At 40.0% G+C, this 24439-nt stretch overlaps 1 protein-coding gene across 16 annotated transcripts in view; it reads right to left on the minus strand.

The window, feature by feature from the left end:
- The window catches only part of abi1 (abl interactor 1), a 101003-nt gene that overhangs the window by 63810 nt on the left and 12754 nt on the right, over positions 1 to 24439 (minus strand). For all 16 annotated transcript variants that reach the window (XM_033016022.1, XM_033016054.1, XM_033016020.1 and 13 more), the window contains exon 2: positions 10575 to 10742. In XM_033016022.1, coding sequence (XP_032871913.1) covers positions 10575 to 10742 — 168 coding nt within the window. The remainder of the gene's footprint in view (positions 1 to 10574; positions 10743 to 24439) is intronic.

Here is a 24439-nt window from a genome sequence, read left to right on the forward strand (position 1 = left end):
CCCTCTAAACGGCGCCAAAATCGCGCACACCCTCAGCAGCAGATCTTCAACGACGCTTCAGGTAGGCTTTGCAACATACCTAGAGTAACTATGTTCAACTCGCGTGCCGTGGACGCTGCTTCAAGTCTTCACTTACAACGGGCAATAAAGGCAGCTGAGATCCTGCCATTGCACCGTGGGCTGCGTGCAAGGTGCTGCGCATGCCCACAGGAGAGGAGACCAATCTGCACATACAGGTTTTTTTAATTTAAGTTGACTGACAGCCTACAGGACTGATCTGCGCAAGCACGGTTTTATGATTTTCTGCGCATGCGCGTTTTTGTACGATTTTTAAAGGTCGAATGACTGCCCAGTGCCTTAATTACTCACAGTACGTGCCTGCCATGTACCTATCCAAGTGTCTTTTAAAAGCCATTATTGTACCCACCTTAACTAATTCCTCTGGTAGATCATTCGATATACCGAACACGATGTGAAAACGTTTCCCCTCAGGTTTTTATTAAATCTTTCCACTCTCACCTTAAACCTATGCCCTCTAATTCTTGATTCACCAACCTTGGGGAAAAAAAGTCTATGTGCATTCACCTTATCCAACCTCCTTATGATTTTACACATCTAATCTCACCCCTCAGCTTCTTGACAAATGAAGTCCTAACCCAGGGGTGGGGAACCTGCGGCCTTAAAGCTGCATGCGGCCTTCTAGGCCATTAAGTGCGGCCTTTTGAATGAATCCAAATTTTGTAGAACAAATCCTTTTATTTTTATTAATATGTTTTTGTTTGTCTTTTATTATTTTAATTTTAATCTTAAAATGAACGTATTTAAAATACCAAAGAGTAAAAGAAAATTCAACGAAATAATCCTTCCCGACTGACGGCCACAATTAAAATATTAGTAAGTTATGAGAGCTATTTCATTGCCACAAAGAGTTACTCTCTTTGGGCACTCTTGCGGGTAGAACATGAGGAATAGATTTCAACTTTCAAGATAAATGTCGTGAAGTATATCTTATTGAAGTTTCTTGGATGCAGCCTTATTAGATTACAGCTAACTTAATGCGGCATTCCAACGTGAAAAGGTTCCCCACCCGTCCTAGCCTGTCCAACATCTCTATAGCTCAGGTCCCCAGTCCTGCTAACATCCTTGTAGATCTTCTCTGTGCGAGGATGAGGTTACAGAGTAATTAGAAGTCAGCATGGCTTTGAGAAGGGGAGGTCTTGCTTGACAAATTTGCTGGAATTCTTTGCAGAAGTAAATAGCAAGACAAAGAAGTCAGTAGATGTTTACAGATTTTTAGAAAGCCTTTGATAAGGTGCCACACATGAGGCAGCTAAGGAAGATGAGAGCCCACGATATCAAAGGGCAGATACTAGCATGGATAGCAGGTTGGCTGGATGGCAGAAGACAAAGAGTGGCAATAAAAGGGGCTTTTTCTGGTTGGGTGCCAGTGACTAGTGGAGTTCCGCAGGGGTCGGGGCTGGGGCCACTACCCTTCACGTTGTATATTGATTTGGATGAGGGATTGAAGGCTTTATGGCCAAGTTTGCGGGTGATACGAAAATAGGTGGAGGGGCAGTATTTTGGGCACTATATCTGAGGAAGGATGTGCTGGCTCTGAAGAGGGTCCAGAGGTTTACAAGAACGATCCCAAGAATGAGTAGGTTAACCTATGATGAGCATTTGTCAGCACTGGCCCTGAACTCGCTGGAGTTTAGAAGAAAGAGGGGGGTGGTGGGGAATCTTATTGAAACATACGCTATAGTGAAAAGCTTGGATAGAGTAGATGTGGATAGGATATTTCCACAAGAGGTCATAGCATCAGAATTAAAGGATGTTCTTTTAGGAAGGAGACATTTCTTTAGTAAGAGGGTGGTGAAACTGGAATTCTTGCCACAGATGGTTTTGGAGGACAAGTCAGTGGATATTTTCAAGGCAGAGATAGATAGACTCTTGATTAGTACAGGTGTCAGAGGTTATGGGGAGAAGGCAGGAGAATTGGGTTAGGAGGGAGAGATAGATCAGCCATGATTGAATGGCATAGTAGACGATGGGCCGAATGGCCGAATACTACTCCTATCACTTATGACCTTAACATCGTAACCTCTGTACTCTGTATTCTGACTGATGAAGGCCAATGTACAAAAAGCCTTCTTCACCACCCTATTTACATGTGACACCACTTTCAGGGAAATACATACTTATACTCTCTAATCTCTCCGCTCTACCACACTCCCTAGGGCACTACTGTAAAAATCTTGCCTTGGTTTAACATATAAAATCCAAAACCTCAGTCATACTAGAATTAATCTCCAGATAGTTTTATTTAGTTTAGTTTAGAGATATTGTGCGGACACAGGTCCTTCGGCACCCAGTCCGCATGACCAACAATCCCCATACACTATAACTATCCTCCACTATGGACAACTTAAACCTTACTGAAGCCAATTGACCTACAAACCTGTACATCTTTGGAATGTGGAAAGAAACTGGAACTCCCAGAAAAAACCCACGCGATCACAAAGAGAACGCACAAACTCCGTACACAAAGTCACAATCAGGTCTCTGGCACAGCAAGCCATCAGCACCACTTTGCCGCTCGATTTTCCATTCTTCATCAAATTGCCGAGCTGATCAAGATCCTATTGCAATTCTTGAGAACCATCTTCACTTTCGATGATACCACATGTTTTAATGTCATCTACAAACTTACTGATCATGGCTTGTACATACTCATCCAAATCATTGATATAGATGACAACTAGCAATGGCCACAGCACCGACCTCTAAGGCACACCCCCAATTACCCGTCTCCAGTATGAAAAGACCTTCCACCACCTCCAAGCCAATTACCCTGCTCTCCCTGGCTTCCATGTGATCCAACCTTCCAGAACAACCTACCAACGATAACTTATTCAAAAGCCTTGCTGAAACTACCCTCAGCAAACATCTTGGTTACTTATGGAGGCACAACATTAGCCATCCTCCAGTCTTCCAGCACCTCAATGATTTTTCTGCATTTTTCTACTTCTGGACGGAGGTAAAAATTGAACCAGCTCGTTACGGAATCAAGGGATATGGGGAGAAAGCAGGAACGGGGTACTGATTTTGGATGATCAGCCATGATCATATTGAATGACAGTGCTGGCTTGAAGGGTCGAATGGCCTACTCCTGCACCTATTTTCTATGTTTCTTTGTTTACCCAGGGACAGTGTAATCCACTATTTTGGTGGTATAGCATCTGACTCACTGGCTCCCCATTTACCTTGTTCTCTTTTAACTCATCTGATTCACCAAAAAAAATGTATCATACTAGTGTATTACAAATCAAAGTGAATTCAATGAGGGCTGATATATAATAAGTAGGTTTACTATTGTCACATGTACCATGGTACAGTGAAAAGCTTTGTTTTGCGTGCTATTCAAACAGATCAGATATACCATACAAAGATACAATTAGTTCAAACTCAAGTACAATAGATAGAACAAAGTGAAAGATACAGAGTGCCGAATATAGTTCTCAGTAATGTAGTGCATCAGTTCATTAGACAAAGTTCAATTAGAAAGAAAACACAAACAGTGCCCTAGCTCATGGAAAGACCATTCAGAAGCCTGATAATGGAGAGGAAAGCAGCTGTTCCAGAGTATGGCAGTGTATGCTTCTGTACTTTTTGCCGGATGCGAACAGGGAAAAGGTGGAATGACCTGGGTGAGACAAGTCTTTGATTACGTTGGCTGTTGTTTTAAGGTAGAGTGAAGTGTAGATGGAGACAATGATCTCTCCTGAGTGAAAGACTGGGCTACATCTACAGCTCTTTGCAATTCCTTGCGGTCTTGGGCAGAACTGTTCCCAACCCAATCTGTGATGCAACCCAACAGTATACTTACTTTGGTGCACATGTAGATGGGAGACAGACTGAATTTCCTCAGTCACCTCAGGAAGTAGAGGTGTTGGTGTGCCTTCTTAGCTATTGCATCAATGCGGTTGGTCAACGACAAATCATTGAAAATATTAACGCCAAGGAAGCTCTCAACCATTTTCACATCCGCGCTACTGATGCTGATTGGGACATAAACCCCACCATGCTTTCCAAAATCAATAACAAGCGGCTTCATCTTGTTGACAATGAAGAGGTTTTTATCCTGAGACCATGTTACCAAGTTCTCCATCTCATTCCTGGACTCTACTTTGTCATTGCTCGTGATTAGGCCTGCCATAGTGGTGTCGTCTACAAACTTGTAGAAGGAATTAGAGCGGAATCTGGCCCTAGGTCATGAGTGCATAGGGAGTATAGTAGGGGACTAAGAATGCATTCTTCACCAGAACACCAGTGTTGAGAGTTCTCATTGTAGAAGTGTTGTTGTCACCTATTCTCACCGATTGCGGTCTGTGGGTCGGAAAGTCAAAGATCCAGTGGCAACAAGGGGGGCAGATTCCTTGGTTCTGGAGTTTGGATTGGACTGTGTTAAAGGCAGAGCTATAATCAATAAATAGGAGTCTCACATTGGAGTCCTTGTTGTCTGGGTGTTAGTGATAGGTTTAGGGCCAGGGCATATGCTGTGGACCTGTTGCAACAGTAAATAAACTGCAGTGGATCAAGGCTAGCTGGAAGGTTATAGTGAATATGCACCATCACCTGTCTCTCAATGCTTTGTAATGGTGGGTGTCAAGGCCACTGAGCAGTAGCCAATAAGGCAACTACCTTACTTTACCGGGATGATAGGTGCCTTTTTTAAGCAGTTGGAGACTTCTGAGTGGAGTAGTGAAAGGTTAAAGATGTATATACCTGTGCCAGCTGATCCACACAGGTCCCGAGGGTGCAGCTAATGACTCCATCCGGACCAGTTGCTTTCTGTGGATCACTCTCAGGGAATCCAATTTTGTGTCTGCCTCAGTACCCAACCACTGATACATATGCATTCAAGGCTGGCGGGGCAGGTGGCATTCCACCACCAACCTTCTGTTCAAAGCAGGGTTAGAATGCATTGAGTTCATTGGGACCAATTGGTGTCAGCGAAACTGTATTAATAATTTTCAATAGCATGAAGAATTGAGTATTTTACTGGATAATTTAAAACATGTATCATCATTCTGAAGATTAGCACAAATTAATCTTTTTGTTCATATTTACTCAACTATTTTGAAAAAAAAGTTGTACAGTTACACATGAGCATAATATACACAATGGATATCTTTGCTCTCGTTGTCAAACACTCCTGGAAGTCTGTCTATTAATAGTGATGCTCCAGCATAGTGATTAAGGGGTCCGTATGATTGATCTGTAAGTAAACTCACCACCCCCACCATAGTAGTTGGAAATATAAATTCAGTTAAAATATTATTAATAAAAAATAATTGCTAAAATTAAAAAATTAACCTATAATAAAAACCAAACCGCGGAGTAGATATGGTGAACATAGTCTGCTGACATCCACCCCCATTTAAATCAAAACACAGGTGGGTTACATTGTTACCGGCTTTCTGTAAAATTCACAAGTACAGGTGCACAACCTTTTATACGAAAGCCTTGGGACCAGACACTTCTCGGATTTCGGAATTTTTCGGATTTCCGAATGGAAGATTTTTAGCGTAGATTAGGTAGGTAGCGCGGGCGGCTTGAAAAGTCTGGAGCGGCTGCCTCCTCCCCGGAGACCGGGGAATCATGTAAATCATTGCTTAAATGTTAGTCAGTTAGTTTGGAGGGATAGAGTTGCCGTGGTCGGAGCTACAACCGGCGCCGCCCGCGGCCAGACGCCCGCAGCCCCAGCTCCGCGATGTTGGGAGTCGGCGGCCACAGCGCTCCGGAGCTTACAGCACGGCGACCCGGTAAGACATTGCCCGCTCCCCGCCTCTCCGACCAGGCAGGGGACTAAGAATTAAAGTTTCCCCCTTCACCTCCCCCCCCCCCCCCCCCCCTTCACATAAAAGCCCTCCAAACTAACTGACTAACATTTAAGCAATGATTTACAGATGTTTAAGTGTCTCCTCGGTCTCCGGGGAGGAGGCAACCGCTACAGTAGTACAGACCTGGGTTGACCGTGGGTCGTTTCAGCTCAAGTTTGGCGCCAAACGCGAGCTTTGGTGTGCAGACGACATCCTGGAAAAAATGTCCGGTTTTCGGAACTTTTCAGTTTCCGGAACTCCGGATAAAAGGTTGTGCACCTGTATTAAGAAAAGAGTCAAACCTACAGTGCCCTCCATAATGTTTGGGACCAAGACACATAATTTATTTATTTGCCTCTGTACGCCACAATTTGAGATTTGTAATAGAAAAAAAAAGGAAAAGAAAAAAAGGAGAAAAAGAAAAAAAAAAATCACATGTGGTTAATGTACACATTGTCAGATTTTATTAAAGGGCATTTCTATACATTTTGGTTTCACCATGTAGAAATTACAGCAGTGTTTATACATAGTCCCCCCCATTTCAGGGCACCATAATGTTTGGGACACAGCACGGTCATGTAAATGAAAGTAGACATGTTTAGTATTTTGTTGCATATCCTTTGCATGCAATGACTGCTTGAAGTCTACGATTCATGGATATCACCAGTTCTCTGGTGATGCTATGCCAGGCCAGTATTGCAGCCATCTTTAGCTTATGCTTGTTTTGGGGGCTAGTCCCCCTCAGTTTTCTCTTCAGCATATAAAAGGCATGCTCAATTGGGTTCAGAACAGGTGATTGACTTGGCCACCCAAGAATTTGCCGTTTTTTAGCTTTGAAAAACTCCTTTGTTGCTTTAGCAGTATGTTTGGGATCATAGTCTTGCAGTAGAATGAACTGCAGGCCAATGAGTTTTGAGGTATTTGTTTGAACTTGAGCAGATAGGATGTGTCTATACACTTCAGAATTCATTATGCTACTACCATCAGCAGTTGTATTATCAATGAAGATAAGTAAGCCAGTCCCTTCAGCAGCCATACATGGCCAGGCCATAACACCCCCACCACTGTGTTTCACAGATGAGGTGGTATCCTTTGGATCTTGGGCAGTTCCTTCTCTCCTCCATTGCTCTCGCCATCACTCTAATATGTTCATCTTCATCTCATCTGTCCACAGACCTTTTTTCCAGTTGCTCTCTTAGCAAACTGTAACCTGGCCATCCTATGTTTGCGGCTAACCAGTGGTTTGCATCTTGCAGTGCAGCTTCTGTATTTCTGTTCATGTAGTCTTCTGCAGACAGTGGTCATTGAAAAATCCACACCTGACTCCTGGAGCGCTTCTGATCTGTCGGACAGGAGTTTGGGGATTTTTCTTTATTATAGAGCTGTGGAGGTCTTCCTTGGTCTGCCAATCCCTTTGCAATTAGTAAGCTCACCAGTGCTCTCTTCCTTCTTAATAATGTTAAAAACAGTTGATTTTGGCAAGCCTAAGGTTTGGCTGATGTCTCTAACAGTATTATTCTTGTTTCTCAGTCTCATAATGGCTTCTTTGACTTTCATTGACAAACTTTGGTCCTCATGTTGATAAACAGCAATAAAGGTTTCCAAAGGTGATGGAAAAACTGGAGGAAAGACTAGATGCTGTGAGCTCTCTTATACTCGTATTAAGGAGGCATTTAAACACACCTGAGCAATTACAAACACCTGTGAAGCCATGTGTCCCAAACATTATAGTGCCCTGAAATGGGGGGGGGGGGGGGGGGGGACTATGTGTAAACACAGCTGTAATTTCTAAATGGTGAAACCAAAATGTATAAAAATGGCCTTTAATAAAATCTGACAATGTGCACTTTAACCACATGTGACTGTTTCTATTATAAATCTCAAATTGTGGAGTACAGAGGCAAATAAATAAATGATGGGTCTTTTTCCCCAAACGTTATGGAGGGCACAGTATATAGGAATCTAATCACGTTTTTCTGAAGTAGTATGCACCTTTTGCCACACTGCAATTGCCTGGCACGTCACACAATTGCTCAGAGGTTTCAGAAAATGGCTCACCGCCTTCAATTGTTATACTTGACAAATATAAACTCAAGAACAATGAAAAAAGGGATACCAGCTGCCTAGGTAAATTAGGGAATCTGTTAATATGAAAATACAGCGCAATTCTTGGAAAAAAGGCATGAATACATTTGCTGCACGTTTGAAGAGTTAATAACCTGCACTAATTGCTCAATAAGCAGTAAGTGAAAGTGTGCTGCAGACCTTTAGTAGGCAATGCTGTAAATTGAGGAAAGAATTGACAATCCAGTACAGACATTTAGTCACTTAGCCAGTTTTCACACAGCAATTTCACACAAGTTCATCTTGTTATGAATCATTAAATCAAATTTAATAGAATCAAATCTGAATGCTGAAAGCCTGAAATATAAAAAAGGCTGGGAATATTTTATAGACAACCATTTTCAAACATCTATTGAGGTACAGTCCATGTGAATAGCAATAACATTCTTATAAACCCCAGTTATGCCATTTTTCTGGCACAATGCCTATTCAATTATGAAATTATATTGAAGAGAGATATTTGTCAAATTACCATGGTCTGGTTGAATTGAAAGACCATCATTTGCAAGAAGCTTCGAAAGAAAATTTCTCAAAAGCAACACTGACTAACCCTGCAGTAACAGTTTACTTCAATTTATTTATGACAATGCACAATCCACTTTCCATTACATTTAGCTTAAATTTTACTCTTCGTTTGTACATAAAGTTCTCCAAAATAAACACTACATACTTTAAGTATAGAATTAATGAAACCAATACCAATTGTGAATTCTAAAGATATATATTTGTTAAATTACAATCTCCCTGCACAAGTGGAACACAATTTTGACATTTGCAACGCTGACCAAGACACATCTACTACCAAATTACTCAGAAATGTATTTCAATTAATTTTACAACTGAAGTTGAATAAGCCAGGTGGAACCGACTGGCATTTAAGGCAGAATAATTAAAACACTGCAGATCATCTTACCCAGTGAAATGGTGGTGCGTTAATAACCATCTGAATGATTGTTATGGATGTTAACTCACAAATCACCAAAACATTGCAAATTAAGGACATTAGCTTTACATTATTAGAATGCTTCGTAACCAAACCGCCAGATCAACATAAACATGGATCTTTTACAATTACCAGTGTTTGTGAAATACTATTGCCCATGAGCCACACCCTCAAAAAGACAAACATTTTGCAACCTCAAAAGTATTCATCCTGGATCCGTTTATCATCTATATTAACCATTTGTATAGGAATATAGGTGGCATGATTAGCAAGTTTGTGAATGACACCAACATTTATTATATAGTGGACAGTGAAGGTGGTTGTGAAAGATTACAAAAGGATTCAGATCAACTGCGGAAATGGACAAAGGAATGGCAGATGGAATGTAACTCAGACAAGTGTGAAACAGTGCATTTTGGAAAGTTAAATCAAGTCTGAACAAGCATAGTGAACGGCATTTACTAAGGTAAGGGACTGTTGTAGAACAGAGAGACCTAGGGGTACAAGTTGCATAATTCCCTGGAAATGGTAATGCAGAAGGTAGCATATGACAGTTATCTTCATCAGTCAGGAAATTGTTTGCCACAGTTGGGATGTCACATTACAGCTATACAATATCTTGGGCTGACCACATTTGAAATATTTTGTGTATTTCTATCACCTCCTTATATGAAGAATGTGACTAAGCTAAAGAGTGTGCAGAAAAGATTCCAGGGCTCGAGTTACAAGGAGAAATAGAACAGCCAGGGACCATTTTCCCCACAGGCAAAGGAGGCCAAGGAATAACCTTAGGAGGTTTCTAAAATTATGAAGGACAGGTAGATTGTCAGTCTTTTTCCCCAGGGTAGGGGAGTGTCAAACATGAGGATATAGATTTATGTTGCATGGAGAAAGATTTTAAACCCCCCCCCCCCCCAAGAGGGATGGGCATCTAGAATGAGCGACATATGTGGTGGTAAAGGCAGATGCAATTAATGTTAAAAGATATTTGGACGGTATATGGATAGAGGGGAATAGGCCAAACATAGATAAATGGGGCAAGTTCAGAGAGGCACCTTGATCTGCATAAATGTTGGGCAGAAGGTAAGAGAATGGGGTTCAGAGGGAAAAATAAATCAGCTACAATTGAATGGCGGTGTTGACTCAGTGGGCCAAATGGCCTAATTCTGATCCTATGTCTTATGGGACAAATGGCCAGTTTCCACGATGTATATTTATGACTAAGTACAATAATGTCAATTAAGTGTGTCCTTTTATCCCCCATGAACAAAGTTAATGATTTGTTCATATATATATTAGGCAAGACAAAGTTAGCATTTTGATGAGCAGCCAATCAGTATGTTGCTTATAAAGTTACAAAGACAGAAAAAAAGTTTAAGAGAGGTGCCTCATTCAATTAGAAATTAAATATTCATGCAAGATGGTACATTAAAAAACTTAGTAATACAGTATTTTTGACTTTCAGTTTAATTAAAACACTCAAGATCATTTGAAAAACAGTCCAGTAAAGTGATCGTCCACTTCAGTGCTTTATTTCTGGTGTTCTATTTACAAGAAACTCCAATTAACAAAGACGCTCTGCACTTTAGCCTGCAGGAAAACATACATTCTCAAATTACGGTTACCTGGGAGATATGGTTAATGGAGGACTCCATTCTCCGCAGTTGGGAGGCCTGAATATCCAGCAACTGGAGCACATTGTTTGCCAGGGCATTTATCTGGTAAGCAACACTTGCAAGGGATTGGGTTGTATATGCTTTTGTTTCTTCCAGGGCCTTTCTCTTGTCTTGGGCCTGCAAGAGGAAAAAAAAAACACATACTGAATTTCTATAGCAGCAAAATATTATAAAAAAACACTGCAATACAAGGACATCAAAATGTAAAACTCCAGTACTTTCACAGAAAATCAATAAAATATTAAAATGTCACCTTTGTCCAAATGAAGTCTATGTAATTAGACACAAGACAGGCAGCATCTCTGGAGAGAAACAAATACAGAGCCCTCCATAATGTTTGGGACAAAAACCCATTATTTATTTGCCTCTGTACTCCACAATTTGAGACTTGTAATAGAAAAAAATTTCATGGGGTTAAAGTGCTGATTTTAATAAAGGCCATTTTTATACATTTTGGTTTCATCATGTAGAAATGACATCAGTGTTTATACATAGTTCCCCCATTTCAGGGCACCATAAGGTTTGGGACACAGCATTGTCATGTAAATGAAAGTAGTCATGTTTAATATTTGGTTGCATATCCTTTGCATGTATTGACTGCTTGAAGTCTGCAATTCATAGACATCATCAATTGTTGGGTGTCTTCTCTGGTGATGCTCTGTCAGGCCTGTATTGCCGCCATCTTTAACTTATGCTTGTTTTGGGGCTAGTCCCCTTCAGTTTTCTTTTCAGCATATAAAAGGCAAGCTCAGTTGGGTTCAGATCGGGCAATTGACTTGGCCACTCAATAATTGACCATTTTTTAAGCTTTGAAAATTTCCTTTGTTGCTTTAGTGGTATGTTTGGGATCAGTGTCTTGCTGTAGAATTAACTGCCGGCCAATGTTGAGGCATTTGTTTGAACTTGAGCAGATAGGATGTGTCTATACACCAGAATTCATTATACTACTACCATCAGCATTTGTATCATCAATGAAGATGTGAGCAAGTATCTTTAGCAGCCATACTTGCCAGGCCAAAACACCCCCACCACTGCGTTTCACAGATGAGGTGGTATGCTTTGGATCTTGGGCAGTTCCTGCTCTCCTCCATACTTAGCTCTTGCCATCACTCTGATACAAGTTAATCTTCGTCTCATCTGTCCACAAAACCTTTTTCCAGAACTTTGGATGCTCTTTTAAGTACTTCTTGGCAAACTGTAACCTGGCCATCCTATTTTTGCAGCTAACCAGTGCTTTGCATCTTGCTTTGTAGCCTCTGTATTTCTGTTCATGAAGTCTTCTGCGGACAGTGCTCATTGACAAATCCACACCTGACTCCTAAAGAGCGTTTCTGATCTGTCGGACAGGTGTTTGGGTATTTTTCTTTATTTTAGAGAGAATTCTTGGGGATTTTTCTTTATTATAGAGAGAATTCATGGGGGGTTTTCTTTATTTATAGAGAGAATTCTTCTGTCATCAGCTGTGGAGGTCTTCCTTGGCCTGCCAGTTTCTTTGCAATTAGTAAGCTCACCAGTGCTCTCTATCTTCTTAATGCTGTTCCAAACAGTTGATTTTGGTCAGCCTAAGGTTTGGCTAATGTCTCTAACATTTTATTCTTGTTTCTCAGTCTCTTAATGGCTACTTTGACTTCCATTGGCACAACTTTGGTCCTCATGTTGATAAACAGCAATCAAAGTTTCCAAAGGTGATGGAAAGACTGGAGGAAAAACTTGGTGCTGAGAGCTCTCTTATACCTGCATTAAGGAGGCAATTAAACATAGCTGAGCAATTACAAATGCCTGTGAAGCCATGTGTCCCAAACATTATGGTGCCCGGAAATGGGGGGGGGGGGGGAACTATGTGTAAACACAGCTGTAATTTCTAAATGGTGAAACCAAAATGACCTTTAATAAAACCTGGCCTTTAATAAAATCTGACAATGTGCACTTTAACCACATGTGATTTTGTGCTATTACGAATCTCAAATTGTTGAGTACAGAGGCAAATAAATAAATGATGGGCCTGTTCCAAATATTATGGAGGGAACTGTTGGTGACATTTCGGGTCGAGATGAAACATCACCCATTCCTTCTCTCCAGAGATGCTGCCTGTCCCGCAGAGTTACTCCCGTATTTTGTGTCTATTTTTGATTTAAACCAGCAACTGCAGTTCTTTCCTACACATTAAGTCCATGTAGTGTTGCATTGAAAATTTAAAGCGGCAGGCACAACAGTGTCCAAATTCTCAAGCAAACAAAATTACTAGTAATGCAACTACTTGAATTTTCTTATGAATAGCTTTTTTTTTTTTAAATATAATTGTTAATTTGGCACGGATAACAAAATTTCCCCTTCTCCAAGCATCGCCAAAGTACCAATGAAGCTTTTGCTCGTCATCACTTGCAAAGAATCAAACATGATTTATTAATCCTTCAGCACCACAATCTAGGGAACAGGAAAGAGAACTTTTCTAAACGCGCAATGCTGCCCCACCCACCCAAGGGGAATGCTGCAGCCTCAAATTATCACCCAAATCTAAAAACAGCATGTTAAACGGTCTAATTATAGCCCTGGAGTTGGACATGATTCCACAATTTGACTCAAAACAGACGTGTCACAACTAAGATATGGCTGAAATGAATTAAAATAATTACAAAGCAATATTTCTGGTGGAGAGATGAGTGTGGAAACCAAAGTAATAAGCATTATAATTGTATACATGTGCAAGAGCTGGTTTGCTCTGCAGTAGCAAGCAATGAAACATTTGGGAACTTAACAGTTCAGTTCAAAAATCACTACATCATGGGGAATGGAATTCCATGAATACCAGGTGAAAGGACAGACAATTTTCTTTATTCCTACACAGGATGGAGTCGCCAATAGCGAGGCCTACATTTATTGCACAACCTTTTGGCCGCTAAACCATTTTAGAGCAACTGAGTCATCCACATTATTGGTCTAGAGTTGCATTCAGACCAGAACCACCAGGTTTCCTCCCTTGAAGGGCATTACCAGTAATTAACCACATGGGTTTTTACAAGAATCTGGTAATGTCAGCACCATGACTCATACTATATTTTATTTTACATTTCTGATCCATGTAATAATTTGACATTTATTCGAAATTGAATTTCCTCAGCTGGTGTGATTTACACACTTCTCTAGATCATTAGTCCAGTAACCAAATCACCACAATGGCAGAAAAAAAAACTCTTCAAATGCTTGTGAATGTCAGACATGCAGCCATTAAGATACCAACATGCAGTAATCAAGACAGGTTAAACAGCGTGTGTTGAAAGAGAAACAATTTACACTTCAAATCAAAGACCTTTCACCTAATGCTGAGTTTTCCCAGCATTTCCTACTTTCCAATATCAGCTTTCTTTCATATATTTGTTGATAGCAAACTTGGAATCGAGAACCTTCCAGCAGTCAACTAATTTCTGGGGAGCAGGGCTTCTATTTTCCAGGATGACCCTGCATTTTCCAAAGGAATAACAAAAATAATTTGGGGGATAGAATTGCTGTATCAGACAAATATATCTCATGGAACGGTGAGCACAAAGGCTCTATGCTCAGCGCTGGCCACACCAGGCCAGATAGGACCTGTAGGCTACACATATTTTGTACTGACAATGTAAACACTATTCCCACTGTCTCTATCACCTCATAGTTAATACGAAACATATTTGGGTATAAAAAGATAAATAAAACGACTTTAAAAGTAACATTCATTTAATGTTACTGTTTGGTCTCATACTCAGAAAAACTGAACAGGTACCCAATTTTACAGCGTTGCAATTATCTGTATGGCTTCACCTTAGAATTCACAATATTTTCCATGAATCCAATTCTCTTGGGTCAACTATTAACTGCACATACCACATCAAAAAAAAGCAAAGAGCAGTACAATTTGTAAGTATAACAGCCAACAAATCAATCAAAATTTTCAAATTATGTCAGCATTTGAATAAGCTCATAACAGGTGAAACCTTTCCAATTTCTTGAAATCACCAAGGCACATCAAGTCCAACAAAGCCCCTTTAGTTTAGTTTAAAGACACAGCCTGGAAACAGGCCGTTCAGCCGACGCCGACCATCAATCACCCGTTCACACATTAGTTCGACACACTCCCTACATTCTAGGAGCAATGGTGGGAGGCGAGAAAGGGCAAATTCGTTACTTTATTTCTTCATACTTTTTTAGTCCGGACAAGTTTTTTCAACTGGAATTCCAATGTTATTTTTATAAAATTGTGTAAACAAAGTGTACTTCTTTGTATGCACAATAGTATAGCTGAGTATTTACTAAACATTTAATGAACACCAGAAACTGTCTATTTGCTATCATATTTGCTTGTTTATACAAGTAAAGGAATATAACTGGAAGTTTTCAAACTCTACAACTACCTTCCACGTGAAGACATAAAATTTTGATCCATCAAGTTGTTTTATTTATCTTACTGGCTGTTTTCTACTTGTTTAATCACTCAAAATTCTCCAGTTGTTCATTTTCTCCATATTTCACAGTGATACAAAATAAACCTATGAACACGTTTAACTCGCGTTTAATATTCCAGAAGCCATACAATAACAGACCCCATTTCACAGCCCTGTCTCCCTGCATTGGTTCCCATCCCCCTATTATATTAGGTTAAACTCTTCCCAACAGCACCAGCAAACACTTCACTTCCAGTCCAGCCCAGGCGAAGACCATACGGCTTTTAATTGTCCCACCTCTTCCTGAACCGGTTCTAATGTCCCAGGAATATGAATCACTCCCCCTTGCAACATCTCTCAAGCCACATAGTCACCCAAAATATCCTGTCATTTCTACTCTTACTAGCACGTGGCGCGGGGAGTAATCCAGAGATTCGAGGTCCTACTTTTTCAATTTACCTCCTAACTCCCTAAATTTGTTTTATAACCATATAACAATTACAGCACGGAAACAGGCCATCTCGGCCCTACAAGTCCGTGCCGAACACGTATTCTCCCCTAGTCCCATCTACCTGCACTCAGACCATAACCCTCCATTCCTTTCCCGTCCATATAACTATCCAATTTATTTTTAAATTATAAAATCGAATCTGCCTCCACCACCTTCACTGGAAGCTCATTCCACACAGCTACCACTCTCTGAGTAAAGATGTTACCCCTCATGTTACCCCTAAACTTCTGTCCCTTAATTCTCAAGTCATGTCCTCTTGTTTGAATCTTCCCTACTCTCAGTGGGAAAAGCTTATCCATGTCAACTCTGTCTCTCTCATCATTTTAAAGACCTCTATCAAGTCCCCCCTTAACCTTCTGCGCTCCAAAGAATAAAGACCTAACTTGTTCAACCTTTTGTAGGACCACAAGTATTTAAATGCAATGATCTATGAAATTCAGTAAATTCCTCTTAAGTGTACACGAAGCTACTGGACTCGCATTTAATAAGCGTGATTTCAAATCACCAACTCTCCAAATAGAAGTAGGATTAATAAAAGATCAAAAACATAGCCTGAAGCTTCATCAAGGTATTTAAATGCCAATTGAATTGACTCAAACAATAGTCTGGGATGGAAAATAGACAAAAGATAAGCAACACAACAGCCACTATTTTGCAACACAAGGTACAAGCTTATGACTGAAAAGATTTTTTTCAATTTCATTTAACCTGCATTTGGGCCACATATGATTTAAAGAATAACAGCAAATTGAAATAAGATACATTACTCAATTTAAAGTCATCTGCCAAATATTTATTTCAAAGAAAGTCTTAAGCTTCAATCAAAACCCATCATTCCGTTAGCTATATGTGCTGGAACATTCAAATTTAATTCCAGTGAGCATGTTCAACAGTTGTCAGACATATTCCATAATTGAGAAATAGTTAAGTTGTAGCATGATAGCAGAAACCGTACTGGTTTAAAATTGATAATAAATCTGAAAAAGTGAATTGGGACAGAATTTACTATATCCTGACACATGGAAGACAAACTTTTCCTCATTAGCAATGCCAACATTAAATGGACAAGCAAATCATTTCTATAAGGCGAGGCAGAAAAACAAGCCATATTATCTCTCAGATCATTCATACATAGTCAAAGCATGCTCCAATTTTGCCCTCATGCCTGTCCCGAGGTGTAAAATTGTTGCACCATATGTAGTCATGCGTTCAACCAAGCTTCAAAACCTCTTTACTTGCCTCACCTTCTTTAAACAAGTTTCTTAAAAAGATCTACACATTCTGGCCAAGCTTTTAAGTAACCAACTTTATTTTTCAGTGTACATATCATGACACAGAAGTTGTGTTTAACAGAGCATTATATGTACAAATTACAGACTGGTTTTTGGTGTTGGGGAATAGAGAAAGGAAGAAACTGGGTAGGAAGACTACTTTATTTATTTCATTCCACCTGTAGTGCGCCACGTTGAGAATCTTAAAACATGATTGACTAGATTTATTAATTTCTTAGCTGAGCACTAAAATGACATCCTTTGAAGTACACAGACACTAAATACGCACAAAGAACATTTAACAATAAATATTAATGTATTGACTATATTCTGCAAACTTTAGAATTTTTTTGAAGCGATTCAAATTCACTGTCTAGGCAAAGGCTTTGATGAAAGACTACTGACAATAAAGTTCTTATTTTTATACATAGAAACATAGAAAATAGGTGCAGGAGTAGGCCATTCGGCCCTTCGAGCCTGCACCGCCATTCAATATGATCATGGCTGATCATCCAACTCAGCATCCTGTACCTGCCTTCTCTCCATACCCCCGATCCCTTTAGCCACAAGGGCCACATCTAACTCCCTCTTAAATATAGCCAATGAACTAGCCTCAACTACCTTCTGTGGCAGTAGAATTCCAGAGATTCACCACTCTCTGTGTGAAAAATGTTTTTCTCATCTCGGTCCTAAAAGACTTCCCCCTTATCCTTAAACTGTGACCCCTTGTTCTGGACTTCCCCAACATCGGGAACAATCTTCCTGCATCTAGCCTGTCCAACCCCTTAAGAATTTTGTAAGTTTCTATAAGATCCCCCCCCCAATCTTCTAAATTCTAGCGAGTACAAGCCGAGTCTATCCAGTCTTTCATCATATGAAAGTCCTGACATCCCAGGAATCAGTCTGGTGAACCTTCTCTGTACTCCCTCTATGGCAAGAATGTCTTTCCTCAGATTAGGAGACCAAAACTGTATGCAATACTCCAGGTGTGGTCTCACCAAGACCCTGTACAACTGCAGTAAAACCTCCCTGCTCCTATACTGAAAACCTTTTGCTATGAATGCTAACATACCATTCGCTTTCTTCACTGCCTGCTGCACCTGCATGCCTACTTTCAATGACTGGTGTACCATGACACCCAGGTCTCGTTGCATCTCCCCTTTTCCTAATCGGCCACCAGTCAGATAATAATCTACTTTCCTGTTTTTGCCACCAAAGTGGATAACCTCACATTTATCCATATTGTACTGCATCTGCCACGCATTTGCCCACTCACCCAGCCTATCCAAGTCACCTTGCAGCCTCCTAGCATCCTCCTCACAGCTAACACTGCCCTCCAGCTTCGTGTTATCCGCAAACTTGGAGATGTTGCATTCAATTCCCTCGTCCAAATCATTAATATATATTGTAAATAGCTGGGGTCCCAGCACTGAGCCTTGCGGTACCCCACTAGTCACTGCCTGCCATACAAAACTGATATCCAAGCACTAATTTAAGGACTACAAATAGAGAAGTAGACCTTTTAATTTTTAATCATACACTGCAACCACAGACCATATGTGCCATTTGGAATTACTATACAACTTTTCAGAAGACGGCCCATTTAACGTAAACCAAAAGCAACTTCACTAGTATACTAATTACTGAAGTTATCCTCTAATGCCTTTAAAATTGTCAGTATCCTGGATTTTATAATGAACTTCCAGATTCAAAAAAGCTTCTTTTCTAACCGTTACGACTTCTGAACTGATCCTCCAGAAGCGTGGGTACAATCTCAACCTTACTCATTGCACACATTAGGCTTTTTTTCTGGAACTGTTACGGTACAATGCTGAGAAACGATATTCTGCACTCTGCTATATTTCTCTTTGATCTACTTGTTGTGTTAGGCTTGATTGTGTTCATGTAGCATGAAAACAAAAGCTTCATCTCTCGTGACAATAATAAACCTAAACCCAATGGCATGCTAACATTAAATTTGGCAAAAGGAAGCAGATTCAGATTTGTTTACCGTCATATATACACGAGGGTGCAAGGAAATTCCTTGTTCACATGCAGATTAGAGTATACATGGCAACGATAGATAAAACAATAAATATGGATGAATGCAGAGAGCAAAATGGTGCAAATACTGCAATGCAAAATAAAATACTAAAATGCAATAACAGAATAACTGAGTGGTTCTAGTTTAGAGATACAGCGTGGAAACAAGGCCTTCGGCCCACCGAGTCCGCACCGACCAGCGATCCCCACACATTAACCCTATCCTACTCACACTAGGGACAATTTAACCTACATACCTATAAGCCTTTGGAGTGTGGGAGGAAACCGAAGATCTCGGAAAAACCCAGTCACTGGGAGAACCTACAAACACGACACAGATGGCACCCGTAGTCGGGATCGAACCCGGATCACTGGCGCTTCAAGCACTGTAAGGCAGCAGCACTACTGCTGCGCCACCGTGGCTGCTCAATTGTTTTTTTATTGTCACGTGTACAACAAAATATATTTGTATGATTATGGCCATACATAAAAGATAATCCCCGATCAAGTACCTTATGGATGGAAAAAAATCCACTGTCTCCATATGCAATAGTTGACAGGTTATGGCACAATATTACACAGTGGAAGCTGCAGCTGGCCAGGATGGCCCGTTGCAGTCATCACCTCATTTGGTTCGCCAGTGAGCCGTCCTTCTAAACTCCTGGCCTTCAGCCTTCGTCTCCGCCGCCGACCTTGAAGACACTGAGGGTTGGACCCCCAGTTCTCCAACCGGCCCTTCGTTCGCCGGTGTTGCCAACTCACTCCTCAGACCGTTTCCAGGCCCGCCAGGGTTTGTCAAGCGCTCATACGGCTCCCCAAGAGCATCGGACCGCTCAGCCCACCAGTCTTACGAATGAGGTGGAGTTAATAGTAAGTGGAAACACTGCCATGAAGGGGGGTGGAAGAGGCAATTAGTTCCGGAGTCAGATGGTAATGTTGAAAAAACTGTTCCTAAGTCTGAACATCAGGGCATTTGAATTATTTTATCTTCTCTCAGAATACTGGAGAGAAAAGAGAATGGCCAAGGGTGCAGGCATAATGATAATACCTCCAGCTTTCCTGATGCAACGCACTGTAAAGATGGACTTGAAACAAAATGCTAAAAATCCTGTTCTTTCCAAATCACACACACACACTCAGGCAAAAATCCACTGGGAAAGGATGTGGGGAAATAGATACCACAATTTAAAATTATAGTAAATATTTTTACAAAATTGCTTCAAGAGTTAACTAATAGATTTTGGGGACGTTCTATTGACTGCAACCTCCAATGTGGCCTTTGCCTCCATTCTCTAGATGCTTCAGATTGTAAAAACGAGTGCATGCTGGACAAGGACTTCCCTGCTACCTTTCAAGACATGAATCTACACTAGCATTCCAACTGTAGTATTGACAAATCTTGGAAATCAATTTATGATTTACAATCGTCTTTATGAACAAGTAAAAAAATATGCAAAAGTATGTTTTCTTTTTTAAAAGGCATTTAATAACCATATCACCCACAGAAATTAAGCTCCCAAAATCCGAAATGCAATTCCAACTTCAATCTCCATAGCACACTAACAAGTCAGTCAATTTCAATATCTACCAAAGCAGAAGAGAAACATAATAAATTACATGCTCGAATTCTTAAACTATCAGAAGCATGACATTTTGCCAGCATCTTGTACTGTGATTTATTATGCAGGAAGGGCCCACCCATTCTTTAAAATAGGGACAAATTTATATTTTAAGTGTACATTCTGTTGTATTTCAAAACAAGATAAATGTTTTCACCAAGTGCTTATTTTGCTCAAGCGGTCAAAGTCATCAGTGATATTTAAAAACAACATGCAAATTAAGTCAATTACCGACAAAGAAACAAATAATCCACATGGCAAACTACGGTATTTCCTTCAAGTGCTGGTCAAATTTCTTTTCATCAAACTGTATCTGCCACACTTAGTTCTGCCAAAAGGCTCCAATCCTGAAAGCAGCAAATCTTTGCCAAACATGCTTTACCTGCACAATTTAATTCCTGCTCCTTTTCGTCTTCCATCACAGTGAGGAATGTGGAGGAATCACTGTGGTGGATGTTTATGTTAAAATAGATTTTGTGTGTTCCGTTGCTTTTTATTTGTATGACTGACTTGGCAAATTAAATTCCTCATATGTTGCAAAACATACTTGGCTAATAAAGTATTATTGTGATTGTGATTTGGGTTTTATTAAAAAAGTGAACCAATTAGACCCAATAAGGAAAACAATTGATTCTTATGAAATCTATTACTAAAAATTGGTTAGAAAATGACAGTCATATTTTAAAAATAACTATTCTAATAACAAGTGGGTGGTCATATTGACAGAATGGTTCCTTCATCTGCACTTCATTAAAATGTCTTACTCATGCAGCCTTGAAACTGTAGTTGTTCTCCATGCAACTGGATTTCATTTGCATCAGACCAAAATTGGAAAACACTCAGCCTAAAAACATCATAAGACCCTTTACTGCAGATAACAACCCATAATGGGATGTACAAGATCATTGACGATGCTTGCAAACACTCACCGCCAATAAACCACAAAAGACCTCCTCCTTTAACATGCCATCTCTATCGCGCCCACCATCAATACCATAGTTAACCGCAGATGAAAACCTCAACTGCACAAGAGAAATGCCATGGATATAACAGAAGAGGCACTGAATATTCTACAGCAAGTAACCCATGCTCTGGCTCTCTCCGAAGCCCATTCAGTGCCGACAAAGACACCAGTCATGTGATGGACTTGCTGATACCTTCCTCACTGCACTAAGGGACAACACTATCCAGGATAAAAAAATTACTGAAGGGTCTCGACCCGAAACGTTGCCCATTTCCTTCGCTCCATAGATGCTGCCTCGTCTGCTGAGTTTCTCCAGCATTTTTGTCTGCTTGATTAACAAGCATCCACCAGCTTAAACAGTCATTTACACTACCACTGCCATACTATGTTTCTATGTTTATGGTGCAATTCTAGAGCATTCAGAAGCACTGGAACAATGCCTTTGATGATTCATTCCTGATCAACTCTGAAGGAAAAGGCAATTAGGGCATGCAAGTACCAGAAGCTTCACTTTATCTATCAAATACCTTTATAGCTTAAGGACCTTCTGTTGACTCTGGATAACAACCTTGATGTTAGGTGCTGCGCAGAGTTTTCATATTGCCCCATGGTTTTCCATTATGCCGTTTCCTCTCACATCCCAAAGAGTTCATTGGTAGGTAACTGATTACTGTAAATTATCATGGTGTAGTTAAGAAGTTGATGATTTATGAAAGAGAATAAAAAGTTGCAGGACTAGGTGGGAAAGATAGGATTGGATTGATTTGCTGGGAACCAGCATGGAAGCATCATCTAGTCACGTGTTTGAATTGCCATGGCATAGAAGGGCAACGTCCCCAATGCAACTAAATGGGATGAGTATAGATAGGCATCACAAGAGACATGGATATGGTGGGATGTGGGCACCATTTCTATGCTACATAACTATAACTGTAAACCCTGTGTTACAGCAAGTCAACGAGGATGATTATGAAAGTGCTAACGGATTGATTTTCTGATTTTGTTAGTACTTAGCACAAAGACTTCTGCATAACGATTTAGACACTTCAACAAGTATTGGTGAAGATTGCTTAAAGCACAACTGCAATCTTTATCCATAATAAGCATAGCTCCAGAGGGTCATGATGACAATAGAGTACAACATTTCATTTAAATTTTCCTTCATGGGACGAGAACCAATTCAATCAAAAACAAAAATACAGAGCCAAGGTTTCCTTATCCATATAACCAATCTACTTTCAACTTCAGTCAATTCCTTATGAAAGTGCACGCACGCCTATGTGTTCCTTGAATTACTTCTGGTTCAGAAATTACTTATTAGTAAAACTATGATAAACCACATCAACATTTGCATTATTCCCAGACAATTCGATACAATCTGGTGGTTGAGAATCTTTAGTAAATTCACTTCTGGAGTTAGTAACGGTTATCTCTCCTATTTTCTCACAACCCCACATCCCGCTGGCTGTTTTTTTTCTACTCCCTTCTTCCAGATCATACTGGACATCAGCAACTATACACAGTAGTTTAATTCTTCATGGAAATTTACAACAGTACGAGGGAAATCATATAAAATTGTTTTTAAATTGCCAACACGCACGTCTTCAAAACAAATAGTACACCTGAGCTGTTAAAAATACAATTTCCTGGTTCCTCAAACCCCTATTTACTAATCCTCACTTTCATACAACTTGCTCACAAGCTTCCCTAATTTTTTTGTTTGAATTTGTTCAATGCATATCTCTGTGCTAGCTACTCAAGTGCTATGAAGTTGGCATGGGCAATCAATTGTATGTCTCCAAAATCCACAGCAACACAATGAAGTATTCAACGCTGTCTCAGACCCATTCTAAATTACTAGAAAAATTCAGTAATGTCCAAAAGTTAATATTTTCTGGGCACCTGCTTCAATGTGGTAAAAATAAAGCTAGTATTCAAATAGCTGTGGAATTATGAACAGCCGGGAAACGCTGTAAAGAATGTCAAACATTTCTGGATTACAAATCTCAATTAAGGAACAGCAGGAGAGGTGTGGTAATGCTTATGATCAACTGCAGCTCTAAAATTCAAGAATGTTCTGGACAATTGGTTACAATTAGTATAATATTCTCATTTGATGCAGATAAACAGACCATCGGGGATAAGCAGAAAGATAAGTAATTCAGGGAAAAGTCCGTTAAATAAAGCTACATTGTACTGTTTAGACAAGACCCAGAACACCAATGCAAAGACCAAATTAGATAAAAGGTGTCCTCCATTAAATTCAAGATGCAAGGTTTGAGGCCACTGTTTAATCTCAGCAGGATAGTTGCATAATTATCCTAATAATAAATATGGAAATAACATGTTGCACATCCAATTCAGAGCTATTCAGGGGAAATCTACACAACACTGATAAATGGCAAAAGGCAAAATCTAGACATGCAGTTAAAGGACAAATCAAGATCAGAATTGATTCTCCTTCTCCCCCACCAAGAAAGTACATCAGAATTGAAAACTAGTTTTGAACATGTTGCAAGAACAAAATATTTTTTAAATAAAAAGACAGCTTGAACAGCTTTGTGAGAATTATGAGTAAATCACAAAGTTAAATTAACAGCACAACAAGCAGCAACTGTGGATGACATGGATATGCAAGATTGCTGATCAGGACCCTTCAGACACATCCATTTTTAGTCTGAAGATGGGTCTCAGTCTGAACAAGGGTTCCGACCCAAAATAACACCTATCCATGTCCTCCACAGATGCTGGCTGATGGTGAATTACTCAAGCTCTTTGGGTTTTATTCAAAATTCCAGTATCTGCAGTTCCACATTTGTGAAAATTATATTTTATAAATAAACGATTCGGACAGGGTAGGTTACATAACAGGGCGCCAATCGATGTAGTTGGGATTGGACAAAGACAATCTGCCTATGGAAAGGGCACTGGGATTGCACTGATGCATTGAAGCAGATGTGTTCAAGTTCAGAATTGCGGTATAGGAAC

Source organism: Amblyraja radiata, chromosome 2 (assembly GCF_010909765.2).
Source record: "Amblyraja radiata isolate CabotCenter1 chromosome 2, sAmbRad1.1.pri, whole genome shotgun sequence".
Taxonomy (NCBI): domain Eukaryota; kingdom Metazoa; phylum Chordata; class Chondrichthyes; order Rajiformes; family Rajidae; genus Amblyraja; species Amblyraja radiata.